The sequence below is a fragment of the Anabas testudineus genome, chromosome 7 (assembly GCF_900324465.2).
Source record: "Anabas testudineus chromosome 7, fAnaTes1.2, whole genome shotgun sequence".
NCBI lineage: Eukaryota > Metazoa > Chordata > Actinopteri > Anabantiformes > Anabantidae > Anabas > Anabas testudineus.
In genome coordinates, this window is record NC_046616.1 from 12540634 (window position 1) to 12559310 (window position 18677).

The following is an 18677-nucleotide window of genomic DNA, read 5'->3' on the forward strand; positions in this document are numbered from 1 at the left end:
ACTTGTAAAATAGCAACTTATCATCTACTGTTATAAGAAAGACACTGATGGAGCGTGAAATTGTAAAACAAACGGAAGGATCAGTGAGCTTTATCTTATTTGGAGCGAAATAATCTTAATCCCCAGCTGGAGGCCGGAACAGAGCTTATATTCTGAGTGATAGTTTTTCTTGGTTCTTAGGCAAAGAATCAAGATAAATCCTAACTGATCTTATCAAAAAGACAATGCTGTTACATAAAAGTCTTGCATTTGTCTGTTTTAGAGTTGTTTTAACTCTCTGACCATTTTGGAGGCTTCGTGCTGGTGTTAGAGGGCACTACAACACACTGAGAGGTCTCAGTGTGTTACATTGCCTTATCAAATAAATAGGGTTGACTATATTATTTAGTCAACCCTATTTATTTCTTGCTGAAACACAGCAAGAAAATACTTGCTGTGTGTTTCAGCAAGAAAGTACCCAACCATCCAGTTCAACAGTACCACAAGCTAAATCTTCCAAAATAATGAATGATCAATTCAAGGGATATATTTCTTTATTGATATTTATGTTATACAGTATATATAGCAGCACCAAGTCTTTACAAATGAGCCTTTAAGACTTCTTGCCTGGTTAGATGTTAAGACAAAAGTGCATCCTTATGACGTGATTTACACTTGTTTGAAAAGATTATTACAGCGCAGGCGTAGTTCAAAAATGTATCTTTCGCACCAGTGACTTGATGAACACCGCCTCCAACACAGTATGACTGATAAAACCAACATTCGGTTGGAAGTACAGTTACTATGTTCTGAACAAAGAGGACAATACAGTATAAAATGTAATTTTACGACATTACAAAAAAAGCCTGTAATGTAGCATTAACCTGGAAAATAAATAATCTGGATTGAGGGACCATCTTAGTCCATTTCTGACACTAACGTGCTCAATGTTTGCAAAAGAGGCCAATGCGCGTTTCATAACAATTTATCTGAACATGGATGTCCAATTGCCTAAATCTAATGAATTCAGGAAGAGCATAATGTATAAGTGAGAGTTATTGTTTAATAGGAGACATGATTATATATGTGATACTGCCCATATGTGAAAAACGAGAACAGTGGTCAGTAAGCCATGTGCACAAAAAAGACAAGGAACCGTCAGATCTGCAAAAACATGTATGGAAACATGCACAGACATCCTCCATGTGGCATGGTGTCCTCTGTGGTTTAGAGCTCTGCTGTGAGTTGGCCTTTACTCTGGATGATCCTCATGACGGACTGGACAACCTCTGATGTGGTGCCTTGACCCCCAATATCAGCTGTGTGTAACTGCAAGGAAAAAGAAAATAGGAAACTTACAAATATGCTCCATGCATTAATCTAATTAAATCATCACATTACCAAAAGTCATGAACATGTAGCACTGTTACATTTTTTATTTGTATGGCTGATCTGTATGTTTCTCTCTTTGGAAGATATAGTGCATATAAAAAAGCAACTGGTCTGCTGCTGTGGATGATAAGCAGATCATTTTTATTTATTTTTATTTTTTATTTTATATAATTTTTTTAAATGATTGTGACATCCATTGTGGAAGCATGCCAGACGATGCCAGGGCCCATGAGCCTACATCACACGACAAATTAATGTTAAGATTAGGCGACACAGGTGAGGGGGGGCGAAGACTTACCCTGGTTTCATTCATGGTGGTGAGGACTGCATTACGAATAGAACTTGCATGGTCATGAAGTCTAAAGTTCAGGAGAAAGAGTTATTTAGAGCAGCACAATCATCACACCTCAGATAAAATCACTGGGAAGGTTTTAATGAAACTGTTATTCCTGGAAAAGCTTACTTAAGGTGGTCCAGCATCATGCAGCTTGCTAGCAGCATGGCAGTGGGGTTAGCAATGTTTCTGTTTGCAATACTCTTCCCTGTGTTTCTTGTGGCCTGTGAAAACAGAGAAATATGGCCAGAAAGAGAAAGAGAGAGAGAGAAAGACTCTGTGTTACAATATCTCAGACATTAGTTTTAATACAGTTTCAATCATAGGCAAGCAAAGGAGACAATGTCCTTCTAATTAAAAAGTGTCACTCACCGTTTCAAAGACAGCATAGTCACGACCATAATTGGCCCCAGGCACAAGGCCAGGTCCTCCCACCAGACCTGCACAAACATTGCTCACCACATTCCCATACAGATTAGGCATCACCATCACATCAAACTGCTGGGGTTTGGACACCAGCTAAAACACAAATAATAAAGGTAACAGGTGAATAATTATGATCTAGAGACATTTGCAAGCAGTACTTGAATGCATTAAAACACATCTGTCACCTGCATGGTGGTGTTGTCCACAATCATGCTGTCAAATGTGATGTCAGGGTAACCAGAGGCCACTTCTCTGCAACACTGCAGGAACAAGCCATCACCAAGTTTCCTGTTGAAGCAGAAAGGCCGTAGTCAACATTTACAGTACAAAGAAACTAATAATATGATGTAAAACTAAGGAGGCGAGACATCTCTAAACTCACATGATGTTGGCCTTGTGTACAGCAGTTACCCTTCGCCGACCTTTTTCCCTGGCCAGTTGGAAGGCATAATCAGCGATCCTGAAGGAATTGTTCCTAGTAATGATCTTCAGACTCTCCACCACCCCTGATACACTCTAAAAGGAGAAAGTGAGGAGCAGAATAAATTACAACTGAAGTTTAAGTACAGAACACTGCAAGAGATTAAACTAGAGTTAATATAGAAACTACTGTAGAAGTACTAGTATTCATCTTTAAAGAAACATCAAAAAACTAACTAAAACTTACTAATTATTAATATTATTATTTTAATATAAAGGCAACAGAAAACCATTATTTTATGTGAACTAATAGTGTCTTGACAAAATCAGTCAATACTACGTGCTGCGTTTTTAACAGTAGGGCTAGATCCAAGGATGAAGAAATGAAAACAAAGGGAGAAAATGTGTCTTTATAACACAGAGTACAAATGTGTGTTTCAGCAAGAAGTTGAATTGTTTGTGCTTCTCATCTGTCTAACCTCATGCTCCAGACTGCTGTACTCTCCCTCTGTGTTCTCCCTGATGATCATGATGTCAATGTTCTTGTGACGAGTCTGAACTCCAGGGAGGGACTGGCAGTGCATCACATTAGCAAACAGGTCTAAGCTTGTGCTGTTGGTACACATTTGAACACCAGGGGGGAGAAGAAGGGACAACAATGGATTAACTGACATAATGGACAAACATATGGAAGAAATGTGAAATATCTGACAAAAGAGCTTCTATTGAAGTGAATCATTCAGTTCTTACCGAAGGAGATTATTTCTGGATTTGACAGATGGCATCATGTTATGATTGGTTTCTATGTTACCTATAAGGAAAGGTAAGTCACAGTCAATCTGTGGTGTCTATACTATAAACAGTGTGCTTCCAACAGCTTGTGTTTGTGACATGTTTACTTACCCTTGAGGGCAACTCCATTACGGCGGATGGCTGTGATTGCATTGTTGATATCATTCTCAGTTTCGTCAGCAGAGTTGACATGCACCACCTCAAAATCCACTGGCACACAGCTGAACCTACAGCATGATAACAAACCACGTGATAAGGCAATCGTCTCCTGTTTGTAGTCAAGGCTTTAGAACAAGATTAAGTTTAAGTCTAACCAACCTGAAAACCTCTCTGACATGACTGAGCAGCTCCGGCCCAATTCCATCTCCGGGGATGAGGGTCACAGTGTGTCTACCTCCATACTTTGCAGGTGGGGGCTGTAACATAATATCAACTCTATTAACTGCAATGAACGTATAGCATACCACTGGTGACTTGGCAACTTTAAACCCATATACGGCAAATGACGTATATATATTTCATCAGCTACTTACAATGTTGTCGCCCTGTTGTTGTAGATGGACAGCAAGGAAGGCAATGGGACAAGAGTTACTTTGACAGCTGTGTATGAGAACACATTAAAAACAAGTAATGGCAAATGTATTTGTATTAAAACACCTCCTCCATTAAGAGGACAGAAAACAGATGTATGGAGCCAACATGTTACAATAAAACATACAATAAGTACTCAACGTTATGTAACTAACACAAGCTTATAAGCTTTAATATAAAAACACAAATGAATGGCAGTGATTTTTTTTAAATCAAATTGCTACGATGATACATTAATTCAGTGCAAAAGGGACAATTAGACTGAATCACAGTCACCTCTATTCATGTAGGACTGAAACCCACAAACACATTTACTCACAGTGAGCAAGCTCTTATTCCTGTGACTTGTCAAAGTTGTTCCAAAAACCTGAAACACAAAATAAAGAGAGGTAGTCAGGACGTGTTTGTGATTGAATTCGGGCTGAACACATATCGACGGAAAAAACAGACATCGACACACACCCCTAAAAGATAAGCTTTAATAGGACCAGCTCTTAAACCTCGGTTATGCTTATCGCTTGAGGGGAAAACAATCAGTTAGCTAGAGCTAAATGAACCGTGTGATATTAACCACATGACCTTGTGTTTATAGAAGATAAGTTAACTGAATTTATCTTTCAACGACACTACAACGACCACCCCAGATACGACATAAACGTCGCATTTTGCCTTACTTTAACCGTATTTCCAACACGTCCACGCCAAAAAGGATTAATGACTCTGGACATCGACAGAGCAGCACTGGGAGCAGCCATCTTGAATCTGAAGCAGCCGTCGCGTTCTCGCGGAGAGGTATAGTGCTCGCGCGATAGTTATTTTTAATTTAATTTAATTTTTTATTTTATTTTTTGCTATATTCCAGTATTTATTTATTTGTTTAATGACAACTTTCGTGGCAAAGTGAAAGAAAGTCGTGATTTATGACAACTGGGTCCGGTTGCTGGTGCGTTCATGTCGTGTATTTAATCGTAATTAGAAGCGATTGACTAAAAACATCTTTAACATCAAACTCCGCTGTCTGCACCATCAAAATACATTCGGATATTAACGCCATTAATCTTATATTAGGTTTGTATATGCTTTGTATACACAATGTTTAGATCTGCTTCTTGATTTGGGAATAACCCCTGTTTCCCCCTTTACTCCTCATTACACCAATGTTACCTGAATGCAGCATATGCCAAATATAGTCACGTGAGAGTCGCGCAGACTCCGTTGATACGGACGAGGGTTTAGCCGGAAGACGGATGGGATGAAGCTAAACATAGATTTAAATTATTTGCGATATTACGGAAGTTCTGCTGGCCTCAGTCTGGTTTTATTGAAATCTAATTTTCCACGGGAGTGACTCAATGAGGAAACAGCGCAAGTAACAGACCCAAGTGTGAGGAGCGAAGGCGCTTCCTCACCTTTTAATACTAGCAAAGGTGACAACACGTCGAAACTCGCCTTTAGCGCGGAAACAGTAACAGGTGAGTCCTGTCGGTCTTCATTCTTAGCTGCATGTAACGGATTGGATCGATCGGACACTAATCACCTGCTAATCGAAGTAACTTTGTGCTCGTCTTTGCGGTGGTTTGTGTTCATGTCATCCAAAATTCAAACGTCACCTCTACAGAACCATCTTATATGGCCACTTGAAAAATGTAAACATGTCGTACTAAACTTTGAATGAAATCATTTAAAATAAATGATTGTACAAATGTTAGATTACTACAGATTCAGATTATCCATGCTGAATATAACGTACAAATGATTTATGGTGAAATATTGATCTTAACGTTACCCAGTCAGATATAAATCTCCTAGTTAGTACCAGCACACTGGAATCACTGTGTTGTGTCAACATGATCAAGTTTGAATAGTATACAACAGAAAAATAGTAGTTTAATGTGTGTGTGTGTGTGTTCATAGACAGACTGGCCGTTCCAGTGAATCCCAAGTGCATGTCATTAACTTGGTGTATTTTGATAATTAAATGTCTTGTCCAACAAAGCTTTTATGTTCATCCTAATAAAGCCACGTTTTTATATTTGTCCAGGTCTGTGAGACAGTTAATCATGAGATTAACAGGTTGGTTGAAATGTTTATTACGTTGCAGTTTTTACTTGTTTGTTCAGTGGTTTCTTTTGTCTGAACTTGAGTTTCCTGTTTCTCTTGACAGGCCCCCTGAGAGTTGTGGCTGTGCTGCTGTTGGTCGGACTCACCTGGCTGCTGGCAATCACATTATTTGGAGGAGAGAGTGGCTCATCTGTGTGGCATTTCTTCAGTGGTAAGAGAAATAGTGTGGAGATCATTAAGTGACTGACATAAAATTAACTGAGTTAATTCAGGAGGCTCTCTCTTTTATGTTGGATTCCCAAACACTGATTCTCTGTTTTCAGACATTTTAGAGACTAGATACACTTGGAGTCTAATCAAGAAGGAAAATAATGAATAAAAGCATCTCCAACTGTTTGTTTAATCTTGATGTGTTTGATGGTCTGTGTATAAAATGATAAAACAAAGTATGAAACTGTTTTTCAGGTTCCAGTGATGAGCCAACTCCAGGTAAACAGAAGAAAACGCATTACATGACTCTCCCTGTCAAGTTTTCTATTGATAATGTAGTATCCTTATCTTCTACCTTACTGCCATTGATTTATGCATGTTATATTTTAGCAGAACCCCGCCCTCGAAAGTATAAATGTGGACTTTCAGCTCCCTGTCCCCCAAAACACGTGGCTTTCCGTCTGGTCTCTGGTGCTGCTAACGTCATCGGCCCTAAAATTTGCCTAGAGGATAAGATGTGAGATTCAGTGTTTACTAGCTCCTCTCTATTCATGTGTGTCTTTGTCTCCCCTGCTGTGTGTTTTGTTTTCTGCTTTGTTTTTTCACACTGTGTTCATTTTCTTCCCTCTGTGCTATGATAACCAGGCCTCCAAGCCTGTCTGGGGAGCTGAATGCAAGTATTGTTTCAGATTTTGTGTCCCTCATCTCTGTAGATTTGTCTGTTATTGTTTTGTATTTGTTGTCGTGTTTTAAGTGCAATGCAGTCTGTATAAACGTGTAGATATATTGAGAGGGCAAAGAGGCGTTCTCCCAATTCTTTGCTTCAACCTCTTGTTCTTGTGTCTCACAGGTTATTGAGCAGCGTGAAGAACAATGTTGGGAGAGGACTGAACATAGCTTTGGTGAATGGTAAGAGTGTCACTTCCTGTGTTCTGTTCATATTTTAGTATCCTGTTCACTGTGTTATTTTAACACCTGACTAATGCGGCTTTGCTTCAGGGGTGACAGGAGAGCTCTTGGAAACAAAGAACTTCGATATGTGGGCAGGAGGTAATAAAAACCAGTCTTTGTAATATATACTTCACGTCTTTGACGACAACCACCCATCACAGTTCATATCTCATCTAATGTTTGTCTTCAGATGTTACTGACCTGTTGAAGTTTCTTCGTCCGCTCCATGAGGGAACACTTGTGTTTGTGGCTTCCTTTGATGACCCAGCTACAAAGTAAGAATCTGCGATGTGCTGTCAGTTGAAGTTGAATAATTCTTTTTTTTTTTTTAACTCTTGGAAACAACTCATATCAGTTAAAGAGAGAAGTTTTATTTTATCATGATATATAACGAAACGATAAATAGCGAAACTTCAACTGTCACTGTAGGAGATGAGCAGTGTAGTGAAGAATTGGAAGGCAAAAAAAACTTTTTTTTGTCACCTAATACTTTATTTGTATAGCACCTTTCGTGCAGGTAAATTCAAAGTCTTTTAGACTTGATAGTAGTAATTCAGTTTTGAACCTCTAAATAAAACTGAAATCCATCTTTGTTGCACTCAAAAGCTTTATAGATAAAAACCATATCAGGGTTATAAAGGCGAAATCAGATAAAGCTTAACCTGCTACCTTGTCCTCATTTCCTGTGTCAGGCTGAACGACGAAGCTCGGCGACTGTTTGAGGAGCTTGGGAGCACGGTAGTGAAGGAACTGGCCTTTAGAGACAGCTGGGTCTTTGTTGGAGCCAAGGGTATCGAGAATAAGAGTCCCTTTGAGCAGGTATGTTACTATAACTACTAATATACTGATAATGCTAGTGTTGTTTACCACTGTTGATGATGCTGATGTGTTTACATTAACTACTTTCAGTAATAGAATAAGTAAAATATGTATTCTGAAAGAGGAGATTGTCTGGGATGTTCTGGAGGTGAAAAGAGGATCATATGAACTGATGACTCTGAAGCTGGAAATTGAAGGTGTGATGCTCAATGTTGTTAGTGGTTATGACCCACAGGTAGGATGTGAGTTACAAGAAAAGGAGAACTTCTGGAGTGAGTTAGGTGATGTGATGCAGAGCATCCCGAGAGGTGAGAGAGGTCTGATTGGTGCAGATTTCAATGGACATGTTGGTGAAGGGAACAGAGGTGAAGGGATTGTGATGGGCAGGTTTGCTCTTCAGGACAGATGGTGGTAAACTTTAAAAAAAGGATGGAAATGGCTGTAGTGAAAACTTTCTTCCAGAAGGGGCAGGAATATATGGTGACATATAAGAACATAGGGAGTAGCACTCAGGTGGACTACATCTTGTGCATGGTAGCTGAAAGTGTAGCCAGATAATGCAGGATGGTGGTGAGGAAGAGGATTAAGGCAAAACATAGAGGAGACAGGTAGGACGGTACTTGGTGTGTCATCAGGGAAGCGGAAAGTAGACAAAGAGAGTTGGTAGGATGCAGAGAGTGGAGCTGTGGTTTGTCTGAGGACGTCTGGAGTGGCAGAGAAGTATGTTAGAGTAGTGCAGGACATGTATGAGAGCTGTAAGACAGCGGTGAGGTGTGCTGTAGGTGTGACAGAGGAGCTCAAGGTGGAGGTGGGTCTGCAGCAAGGTTCGGCTCTGAGCCCCTCCTTGTTTGCTCTGGTGATGGACAGGCTGACAGATGAGGTAAGATAGGCATCTCCATGGACTGATGTTTGGAGATGACGTGATCTGTTGCGAGAGCAGGATGTGTAGAGGAAGACCAAGGAGATGGATGGATGTCGTGAGAGAGGACGTGAAGTTAGTTAGTGTGAGGTAGGAGGACGCAAAGGAGAAGGTTAAATGGAGGATGATGATTCCCTGTGGTGACTCCTGAAAGGTAACAGCCGAAAGGAAAAGAAGAAGTAAATTATACACGTATCCACCGATATCACTCCCTGTATTTGTGGCAGTCTATATTTCACATAACATAATGCAATAGATTAAATCCAATTTATTTCTATATTGGATAGTCATCACACTTCTGAAGATTGTCTTATCTGTTTGTTATTGTCTCTGTGGTGGTGATAGTAATACCAACCACCACATGTTGCTTGGCCTGCACATGTCCTACAAGTGTTATAAAAACTAGTCTGCACTGACATTTTCCAAATCTGATCAAACTTTTTGATATTTATGGTTCTTCCTACTGTTAATGTGGAAAAGTTTTTCCTATCATGAACTCTGTATAGTTTAAAGCTAAGTCATGTACAGCATTTGCATGTGATTAGTTTTCATCCAGCAGTAAGAACGTTGTGTGATAGACTGTTTTATTTACATATATTCTCGGCCTGTTTTTCTCCAGCGTATGAAGAATAGCAAGAGCAACAACAAGTATGAAGGTTGGCCTGAGTCTCTGGAAATGGATGGATGTATTCCTCTGCGGCCACCACTGGAAGCATAGTTCTGTCTGGTACTTCTTCACATACCACTAGAGGAGCAGTGGATCCAAATGACTGTTGTAAAGCCCAGGAGCTGCTGAATCACAGATACCATCTAAGGCCACAAATGTCCTTTTGTTTTCCCTCTGGTGGCAGACAGGAGTTAACTTCAGAGATTGTTTAATATATTTAAAATTGCTGGAACCCGATGTAAAGGATTTGTGCGTTAAGCTTTACGAGCCACTTCTGCGCAAGTTGTAGAAACCGGGGGAATGTTTGTGTCAGGTTAAGGAAATTTAAGAGACCAAATGTTTAACGACCAAAAAGTAACAGTGACCAGTGAATGAATGCAGATGGAGGAGGGCTTCCTAAGCCATTGTAGGAAAGGGATACATTTCTTCAGTTTGAGCCTGTCTGTAGAATATGAATATTCAATGTACATTAAATATTACAGAAATATGAAGGAACTGATACGTGCATAGAATGTGATGTTCAGCAGACAAAAGACAAACCTGCCTATTTTCAGGTATTAAGGAGACCTAATCCATGTCAGCATGAGGAAAGGATTTATTTGACACTAGTACGTTTAGTAGTAATATTCTAAGCACCAGGTCTACGGGCCAATTTTATATTTAAACATATTTTCATCGTGTGATATAGATTTTGTTAATTATTGTAATGACTTGTGTTAGCTGTCGTTGTTTCCTAAGAACTTGATGCTGTTCCGTTATTGACCAGTTATTTGCTTGCCACGTGTTTACAGAATTCGTTAGACAAGTTTCACTTAAGTGGTTTTCCTTTTGATAAAATAATTTATTTTAATACTTTGCTCAAAACCGCAGCAGATTCATTGTGTGGGTTCATCATAACACTGCCCAGGATTTTAATGTTGTTTTGGGCCTGATGGCATCTGTCAGCCCAGTGCTTTGTTTAATGATTCATTCTCAATGTGTGCTTGTGTGTTTTTTAGTTTTTAAAATGTTGAATGTAACCATCTGGCATCTTCCAAGCCGGTATGTAGGAAATGTTTGATGTATAGAAATAAAATTATTTGTAAGATTATACGTATGGTTAGAAACTTATTTTAACGGATATGATATATCTAAATGTATTTTTTTTTCTATAAAGCATCACCGTCTGTGTTTATATTGTGCTAATGTGATGAATTAAAAAAAGTCATAATATTTTCCTTTGTGTCCTAAATGTTTTGAATCAACTGTTGTACTTGAGGAAATCCACCAGAGGGCGACAGACGTCCGCGTCTCACCGGGGTGACTCGGTTCATTGTGCTCAGGAGCGTTGATTCACTCAACTCTACTGCTGGGTGTATTAAGATCTCTGGTCTGTTTCTCGTCGAACACATATGTCAAACGTGATGATGACAAACATGATCAGTTTCCTTTTTTTTCTGTGGAAATATACTGGAGTGGTGTTAGAAGAATCGTGATTTCCAGTTCTTTGTTTACGAGCGAGTTAGTGTGGTGAAGCGCTGGAGGTTGTGTGGTGTTCAAAGGCAGAAGTAGACGGCATAATCACACTAACGGAGGTGGAATAAGTATGTAGTATTGACAAGAAGTCATTGAGTTGCTGATATTAAGCAGGCCTACCTTCAAATTGGCCGTTTGTTTTCAACTGCTTTAACAATGAAAGTGTAAAATACTGAAGGGAGAAACCCCCCCAAAAACAAACAAGTGAAGGTGGCTGCAGGTTAAATCATGTATGAGTAAAACCTGCAACAGCCTGGTGATGGTGCATCACAGACTTGATGCAGTTATTGCAAACACTGATTTGCAACCAAATATTAAGTTTTATTTTACTTCATTTACTAAAGAATAAAATGTGACAGTTCATCAGCCATAGCAAATGAAAAGAAAAAAAAAAAGACATCACTTTTATTGATTGTGCATTTTGAAAAGCTCATAGTCGTACTGTAGAGTTGGATTAGAGTGTCGTGTTTCATGTTTAGTTTTCTATCAGATCTATACAATAAAACCACAGAAACCTTAAAAAGTGCATGATGGTGATCCAGTTTCCGAGCAGCAATGGAACGCGGCATCCAGTTGACATAACCAGCCGTCGGTGTAAAGATGGCGCCGCGCTGCCCTCTGGTGGCGGAGGGAGCGCACTGCTCGGGCTCAGCGTGATGAGCAGCCCTGTGGCGAGTGAGGACGGCCAGGCGGTGCGCTGTCAGAGCAGACGAGAACCTGCCGAAGGCCGTCGGAGTCGTGCGTTGGAAATTATGTACATAAGGGACGGATATTATTCGGGTACATGTGAATGGAGATTCGCACAACTTAGAGCCGACGAAGCGAGCGGCGAGCGGGTAAATGTGTGAACCAGCGGCCGGCATCGCTCCACCAAGTGCCTCCTTCAGAGGACCGAGGCTCGGCGGCTCCGCTGTGGATCCTGAAGCCGACGACACCGCGACGTGACAGAGAAACACAGACGGACCCGCGAATCTTTTCTAAAGCTTTGTTTTTCTTTTTCTTTCTTTTTTTTGTAAATGTATTTTTTCAGTGGGTGTAAAATAATTTTCTACACCGACTGCTTGATGTACATCTCGTGTATTAACGCTTGTAAATAGCAGCGGAAAGAATAATAATAATAATAATAATAATAATAACTGTATTTACCAGTGAGGTAACTAGCTAGTTAGCTGTGTCGGCTGAGCAGCTAGTTTTTAACAGAAATACTGTAAATCTCTGGTCCGACGACCTGCGGTGTTACACATGGGTGAGTGATTGTTCTTTTCTGTTTTTGTGTAAATACTAATGTTCGTAAAATGATGGTGTCATTCCAGGATTGTGACAGACAGGGAGACCTTAATTTGTCCAGTCTAGTTAAACACTTGCTAATTAGCCATTTCTCATCCCCATTGGCATCTTATTATTCCGAAATAAATTATGCTGTGAGGAAAAAAAACACAAAAAAAAAACACTTGAGTCAAGTGCAGACCCCTGGGAAACCTCACTGACACCAACAGTTTAGCCTATTATTTCAATGATTAGCTGCTAAAAGGCCAGGGAGTCAGGGGATTTAGATTTTAGACGGTGTCAGTCGTCCTAGTCACTGTACTCCTACCCTGTCTGGTGTTTGTACTGTTTGCACGGCGTTTCTCAAGTCAGCTGAGCTGCCAACTGGCCAATAGCTGCACTTCGCAGTGCACATCCAGGCATCACTGTGCACTGTTTATATCCTATAAATAACGTATAGTTGCTGTCTGTTCCTTCAGAGCCACTGGATACTGCATGGCGAGTCACATCATAAGGTTTTGGCTCTAATGATTTTTGCACAATATGTGCAAGTAGAAAAACGCACATCACCTGTATGTCTCAGAACTGCATTAATTATTGGCATTTTAATGATTGTATGCGGTGTCTATCAATTATGTATAATGCCAAGCATCCCCATCCTCAACTCTTGTATTGATATTCTGATGATATATGTCGAAACAAAGCATCTTATCGTTCCACTGAGAGCAGTAGTGGTGAACTCAAAACTTTCTCGTAAGAGAAAAAGCTGACGGCAGCAGAACCTGTGAAATCAACGCTTAGCTGATGCCTGAGTACTCCATCAACTCTAAAAGTTCAGACAGCAATTGCAGGAAAAAGATGGGGCTCAGTTGCTGATATGAGCTCCAGGAGTATTAAGCTACTTTAGTAAGATGTAATCCTGATTCATCATTGGCTGATTAAAGAGACTTTCCCTCACCTGGATTAGATGAATCCCTGTATGGGATGGTTCTGTGCTCTGAGGGGAATAAAAGAGAATACAAGGGGGGTTAGATAACACATATTCTCTCTCTCTCTCTCAGTACACAGTACTCTGTGTGTGCTACCTACACTCTGCTCTCCCATGCTTGACCTGGATTGGACAAAGTCACTGTTGTGCTTTCTGCCCTGTGTTTCCCTAACATGGAGAGAACAATCGCTGTGTGTTTGATTCCAGTAGACAATACTGAATATTTTTTAACGATTTTCAATATGCTGCCTAGACAGAAGACACACAGAAAAGCAACATGTGCAGGATCAACTCATGTACTCAGTTTAGATGGCCAGCAGAGGATCTCCCTTCTTCTGCTGCATATGTTGCATAGTGCTTGTCCTGAATGTTATAATTAATTGTCATTGTTCCACATAATCACAGTCTAAGCCTGTCCACCTCCTGCATTTTCAATGAGACAGCAGCACAGACACACTCACCCCTTTGAAGGTTTACAACTGCCTACAGTAATGGGCCCTGGTGTTACTATATGACAGAAGTCATGTCTGATAGACATGAAAAAATATACTCTTTGTTTTTCCAGCCAGCGTGGTCAACAGCTGAGCTGCAGGGTTCAGATGTAGATCTTTGATCCTCAGAGTAGTTGCTGCCTGACATTGGGTCTATTTAAATGTTGGCCAACAGCCCTCAGACCTTGTGCAACCTCTGCCTCATCTTCCCACATCCCTCAGGCTCCATCTACTCTTTAAATCTCTGTAGGACTAATAGTGAGTTGGACAGATAGATTGCAGGGTTGCATTAATCATACATGGAAAGGCTGTTAGTCTAATTTTGTTTGGATTTGATCTCAATAGGACAAAAGGACTAAAGTGTGTTCAATTTCTCAGTCAACTGAACTCAGACATTTTTATATTGCTTTCAATTCCCGGTCTAGTCTAGGGAGCTGAGTGTATTCGCTAAACATTTCCTCTCATTCGTGACTCTCTGGTACAACAATGCTCACTCAGTGAAGGGATCAGCAAAGGAATGATATGCAAACTAGCTGGCAGTTGATGAAGGAACCTTGTTAAAAAACTGCAACACTTGAATCTACTGATAACACGCTTGTGATATCACAACATGGCACCTGAATGAAAACGGAAAATATGCCTGAACTTAGGTTTAAGAATTTTTTATTTAACTTTAATAAGAGAGTATTAGTCATTCAAGTTTGCTCATATATTTTTAATGCCAAAAACACACACAGGTTGATTTAATTTGATTTGATATCTTTAATTAGAGTGCAGCACAATAACAGGTTTAGGCAAAACACATCTTCCTTAACTTGCACCCTCTTGGCCCTCTGCTCCCAGTCTCCCTGTGACGCTGCACATGCCAACGGAAACTATTCCTATGCTAATGTAATCACCTCATGTTTCCTTTTCCAGCCATGAAAAGTATCCTCCTCTACTCTTCTCTCCTCTCGCCACACACAACTGTAGCTGCTTTTGTTCAGGCAGAAATTTAGCTATAGTCACTGCTTTCATTCACACAAACATTGGCACATATTTTATCACACAAATCCCCTCCAGCCCTCTTTTTGTCTGTGCCACCCCCCTCTCTTTATCTCTCTGTTGTTCCCTTTCACACACACATTTTTCCCACCCCTTCTACTAGCTGGCCCCTCTCACTCTATCTCTCCTTCCCTCTCTCTCTGTTTGAAACTCTGCGTCCGCCCGCTCCCACCAACAACAATCCCTTCTCATACCCCTTGCCACTTTTTATTCACTCTTTTCATCATCATGTCTCCCACAGTTGCAAAAACGGCACTGTTTTTGCGCACATACAATGTCCCATAGCTTGTCTTTTGTCTGCCTGCCTAATTTTCCAGCCGTAGTTTGGTTCCAGGGTATTAATGTGTGTATCCCCATGAAGTAAGAGATAAAAAGAGCAACAGGTTTGCAATACAGCAACCGAATTTGTTGTATATAAGTTATAGATTGTATTGGAAATGTGAGCTGTATGTATGTGTATTTGTTGTTTTCATGAAAGATTAAATCTTAGTTATGTAGGGCCTCTCCTTTTAATGAATAACAAGATGCTAGCTAAAAACAAACATGGCCTTCTGCGGGTTTTTGGAACAGAATAGAAATCACATCTTTGGTAGTCAGGAATAAAAGGTGTCACAATGATTTTCGCTGCACATTCAAAAATTATTAGGCAGCTGCAGGTGTTCCCCCTGTGCAGGAGCCTCACAGAAGCCTGGAGGGTAAGCAGAGTGCAGCACGTCAGATGTCTAGTTCCCATGTACTACAGCACTGATGGCAAGATTAACACACAATGACATGTGAACTTGATGAACGCTACATACTGGAGTCATTTTGCTGCCAAAGCAAGATGTCACTGTTTACTGCTGCAGTGTTGGTTTTGTTATCTTCAACTTTGGTTTACCACATTTGCCCACATGAGCAGTTGCTTGGTCATTTGGCTGGTGTCAGGAAATTCCTTTTGATGTTTTTTCATTGAATTGGGACCTGTGGCCAGGGCGCGAGTGAGGGTTTGTTTTTGACATGAATGAGAGTCTGAATGTGTGTTAATGTCTGTGCATTAAAGACAGAGAAGTAGAAAGCAAACGTGAAACAAAGTTTGTTCTGATATCTGTGTGTGTGTGTGTGTGTGTGTGTGTGTGTGTTTGCGCGCCTTTTTGTGCGTGCTTGGGAGACTGGGCGAATGTGAGAGACAGTGATGGTTTTGAACGTGTTTGATGTACTGTGATAACTTTGTCCGGTATGTGGATTTCATGGGAACTCCTTGCCCTGGGGACATAGGCAAATAAGCTTCTGTTTAAAGGGCGACTTCCCTCTCTTTATTGCCTGTTGTTTTTCCACCTCTATGTTCCCTACTTCCTGTTAGCCTTTACCTTTTTAGTCTCACTGTACACTACAGTTAACCTTCCCTGAGTCAGCCTAAATTTACCTTTAGTCATGAACAAAACAATGTAGAAGAAAGTTTTAGATCAGTTATTTGTTCTCTGTTTCTTAGGTTTATTATGGTGCTGAAGTGAGTTGATAAGCAGGGAATACGGTTAATTGGTAATTTATTTTACAGTTTAATCATTTGATGAGCCACATTTCAGGCCCTATCTTTTTTAGCATGATGAATTGCTGTGGTGAATTAAATAATTTTAAATTCAATATAATTTGGATGTTTTAGCTTTTGGTTTGACTAAGAAGTCTTTTCACCTTGAAGTCAGAGAAATGTGCTGGGTATTCTTTCACTATGTCCAGAAATATATTGACTGATTGATAAAAAGAATAAAAATATAAATAATGCTTAGTCACAGCTCTATTTTTGTTGTAGGATTAAGCCGTATCATGATATTTTTTTATTTATAAATGGTTTCTTGTTCAAATTTCCTGGAAATTACCTAAATATCTACATATAATTTCACCAAGGGGATCAATGAAGTATTCATTATTATTATTATTATTACTATTATAATCCAAAAACACAAATACTATAATATAATATAATTAAGGATTGCATAAATGTTTACCACCTACATGCTTAACTGATATTCTGTTGCATTAGATGCGGAGTGCATTGTGGAGGCTTCTAGCTTATTGCTAATTACAGGTTGCCTCTTAGAGCATGAGTCTACATCTTGGGAATGTTGCTTAACTGGAATGCTTTCTTGTTCTCTAGGAACTGGATCAGTCTATTGTGTTATTAATTGAACTGACAGCTACTAGCATTGCATGTCATACTACTTTGCTTTATGCCTGGAGAGACAACAGTCTTGATATGAGTGTTAATGAAAGTATTATAAAAGAGATAATAGCTGCCGTGAGCCACAAGATGAGCCCCCAGTGGCCATGGTGGGCTTTGCTCATTAAAATTGAAGAAGAGGTCTAGACTTGGTGCTGTGACTTTGACTGTTAATATAACAGTAACAAACACATGTGAGGCTTAGATTGACTGTACAGTTCTTGTGGATACCACCATAGTGATGAGTGTTGTAACCTAACACAAACCCTTGACATTCTCTTGTGTTTAGCTGTAAGGTAATACTGTATGTGCTGAGTTTTAAAGTAATATGCATTCAGACTGTGCTTACTTTGTGTTAATTGCACCGTTAATCCAAATTCTTTTCAGTATAGCCTTTGTTGTTGGTATACATTGGTAAATTATTTTCTTCTAAGTTCAGATCCTTAATCATAAGTGCTGACTTTTGGCTTTACTGCATCCGTAATTGGTATCTCATCCCTGTCTCTTAGGTATTGGCTGCTGGTTAATGAAATGGCTGTGATGCAGTCGCTGAGAGATCATGGGCTGTCAGGAGGAAATGGATATATAATACCTAGGAGCAAATGGAATATAGAGCAAATTAGAAGATAAAGATCTCATAGAAAAATTTTGTAATAGTATACACACAAATACATACACACAAACCCAAGAAACCTGCAGTATTTAGTTCCACTTTCTGCTGGCAGAGGATAATACTGAGGTCCAGTTTGAAATTATTCTACTGAATATGTGCTGAGCAATACTGTCAACTGATCCCTGTTCTTGTGATAATCATAATCATAGTTGTCTATATTTATGAGTCCTGTGTTGCAGATGTGTGGTAGTCATTCCCGTGCAGTTCGACAATCACTCTATGTATGAATTATTCACACTCAACTGGCCCATAGTTCATCATCCATATTTGATGATAAGGATTGCATACTCCTAACTGCAGCTTTCTGTTGACTAATGGAGCTTTTGAACACAAGTAAAGTCACAAGGCACTTATAAACATGCACTGGATGATTGATGAAGGCATGTTTAATTCTTGACCAGGGGCATTGGTTAGTCTTTAGGGGGTGTTTTAAATATTAGTTGATCATGTAATAAAGTTGAGGCTTTTATTTAGCAGATAAAGCAGATCTACTGGTTGCTCATCTGTATGGTCATTGAAACATTCTGACCAAAAATGGAAATTATCCAGGGTGTCAAAATGTCACCAGTTTGACTTTACATTGCTTTTTGCTTTAGCAAATGGATCTGGAAAATAACCACTTACAGACCACTTACAGACATTTCTACTTTCTGAAATGTTAGCCTTCGTCTGTTTACTGGAAATAATCTAGTTATTTTCATTAGATATTCTTTAATGTTTGCACTGTTACTAAAATGTATTAGCAGAAGTTTTACAGGCAATCAATACAAGTACAACTATAGTTTGTAACTGGCTGTTGGATCATTTACAACTCATTTAAGTTAAGTATTTTAGCATTTCTTATTCAGTCCTATTCAGTTTTTACCCAAATTGACTACACTGCTCTAATACTCTCAATATTTTTTTCAATGGTGAGGTAAATTTATCTAATCAAATCCAAACAGG

The 18677-nt window shown here is 39.6% G+C and overlaps 3 protein-coding genes across 14 annotated transcripts in view; 2 read left to right on the plus strand and 1 right to left on the minus strand.

Moving 5' to 3' along the window:
* Window positions 1-515: 515 nt before the first annotated feature.
* On the minus strand, window positions 516-4689 carry idh3g (isocitrate dehydrogenase (NAD(+)) 3 non-catalytic subunit gamma). The gene is made up of 13 exons (XM_026368897.1): window positions 4609-4689; window positions 4254-4301; window positions 3877-3888; window positions 3662-3759; window positions 3455-3570; window positions 3302-3362; window positions 3031-3163; window positions 2514-2647; window positions 2317-2419; window positions 2078-2224; window positions 1835-1929; window positions 1670-1730; window positions 516-1308 (listed from the first exon to the last, which is right to left on the minus strand). Exons 1-13 carry the CDS (start codon window positions 4687-4689, stop codon window positions 1207-1209), a joined length of 1191 nt encoding a protein of 396 aa, XP_026224682.1. The 3' UTR covers window positions 516-1206.
* A 455-nt stretch (window positions 4690-5144) lies between these two features.
* On the plus strand, window positions 5145-10651 carry fam3a (FAM3 metabolism regulating signaling molecule A). 2 transcript variants are annotated; one of them, XM_026368898.1, is made up of 10 exons: window positions 5145-5406; window positions 5976-6007; window positions 6099-6206; window positions 6461-6484; window positions 6596-6722; window positions 7056-7114; window positions 7205-7255; window positions 7347-7431; window positions 7849-7975; window positions 9514-10651. In XM_026368898.1, exons 2-10 carry the CDS (start codon window positions 5995-5997, stop codon window positions 9610-9612), a joined length of 693 nt encoding a protein of 230 aa, XP_026224683.1. In that variant the 5' UTR covers window positions 5145-5406; window positions 5976-5994; the 3' UTR covers window positions 9613-10651. The 2 variants fall into 2 exon arrangements, with proteins under 2 accessions (XP_026224683.1, XP_026224684.1); XM_026368899.1 differs by having other exon boundaries at window positions 6599-6722.
* Window positions 10652-11751: 1100 nt separating this feature from the next.
* si:dkey-151g10.3 (serine/threonine-protein kinase WNK3) overlaps window positions 11752-18677 on the plus strand; it is a 31859-nt gene continuing 24933 nt past the window's right edge. For all 11 annotated transcript variants that reach the window (XM_026368885.1, XM_026368889.1, XM_026368892.1 and 8 more), the window contains exon 1: window positions 11752-12322. The gene's annotated coding sequence lies outside the window, so the exon portion shown is untranslated. The remainder of the gene's footprint in view (window positions 12323-18677) is intronic.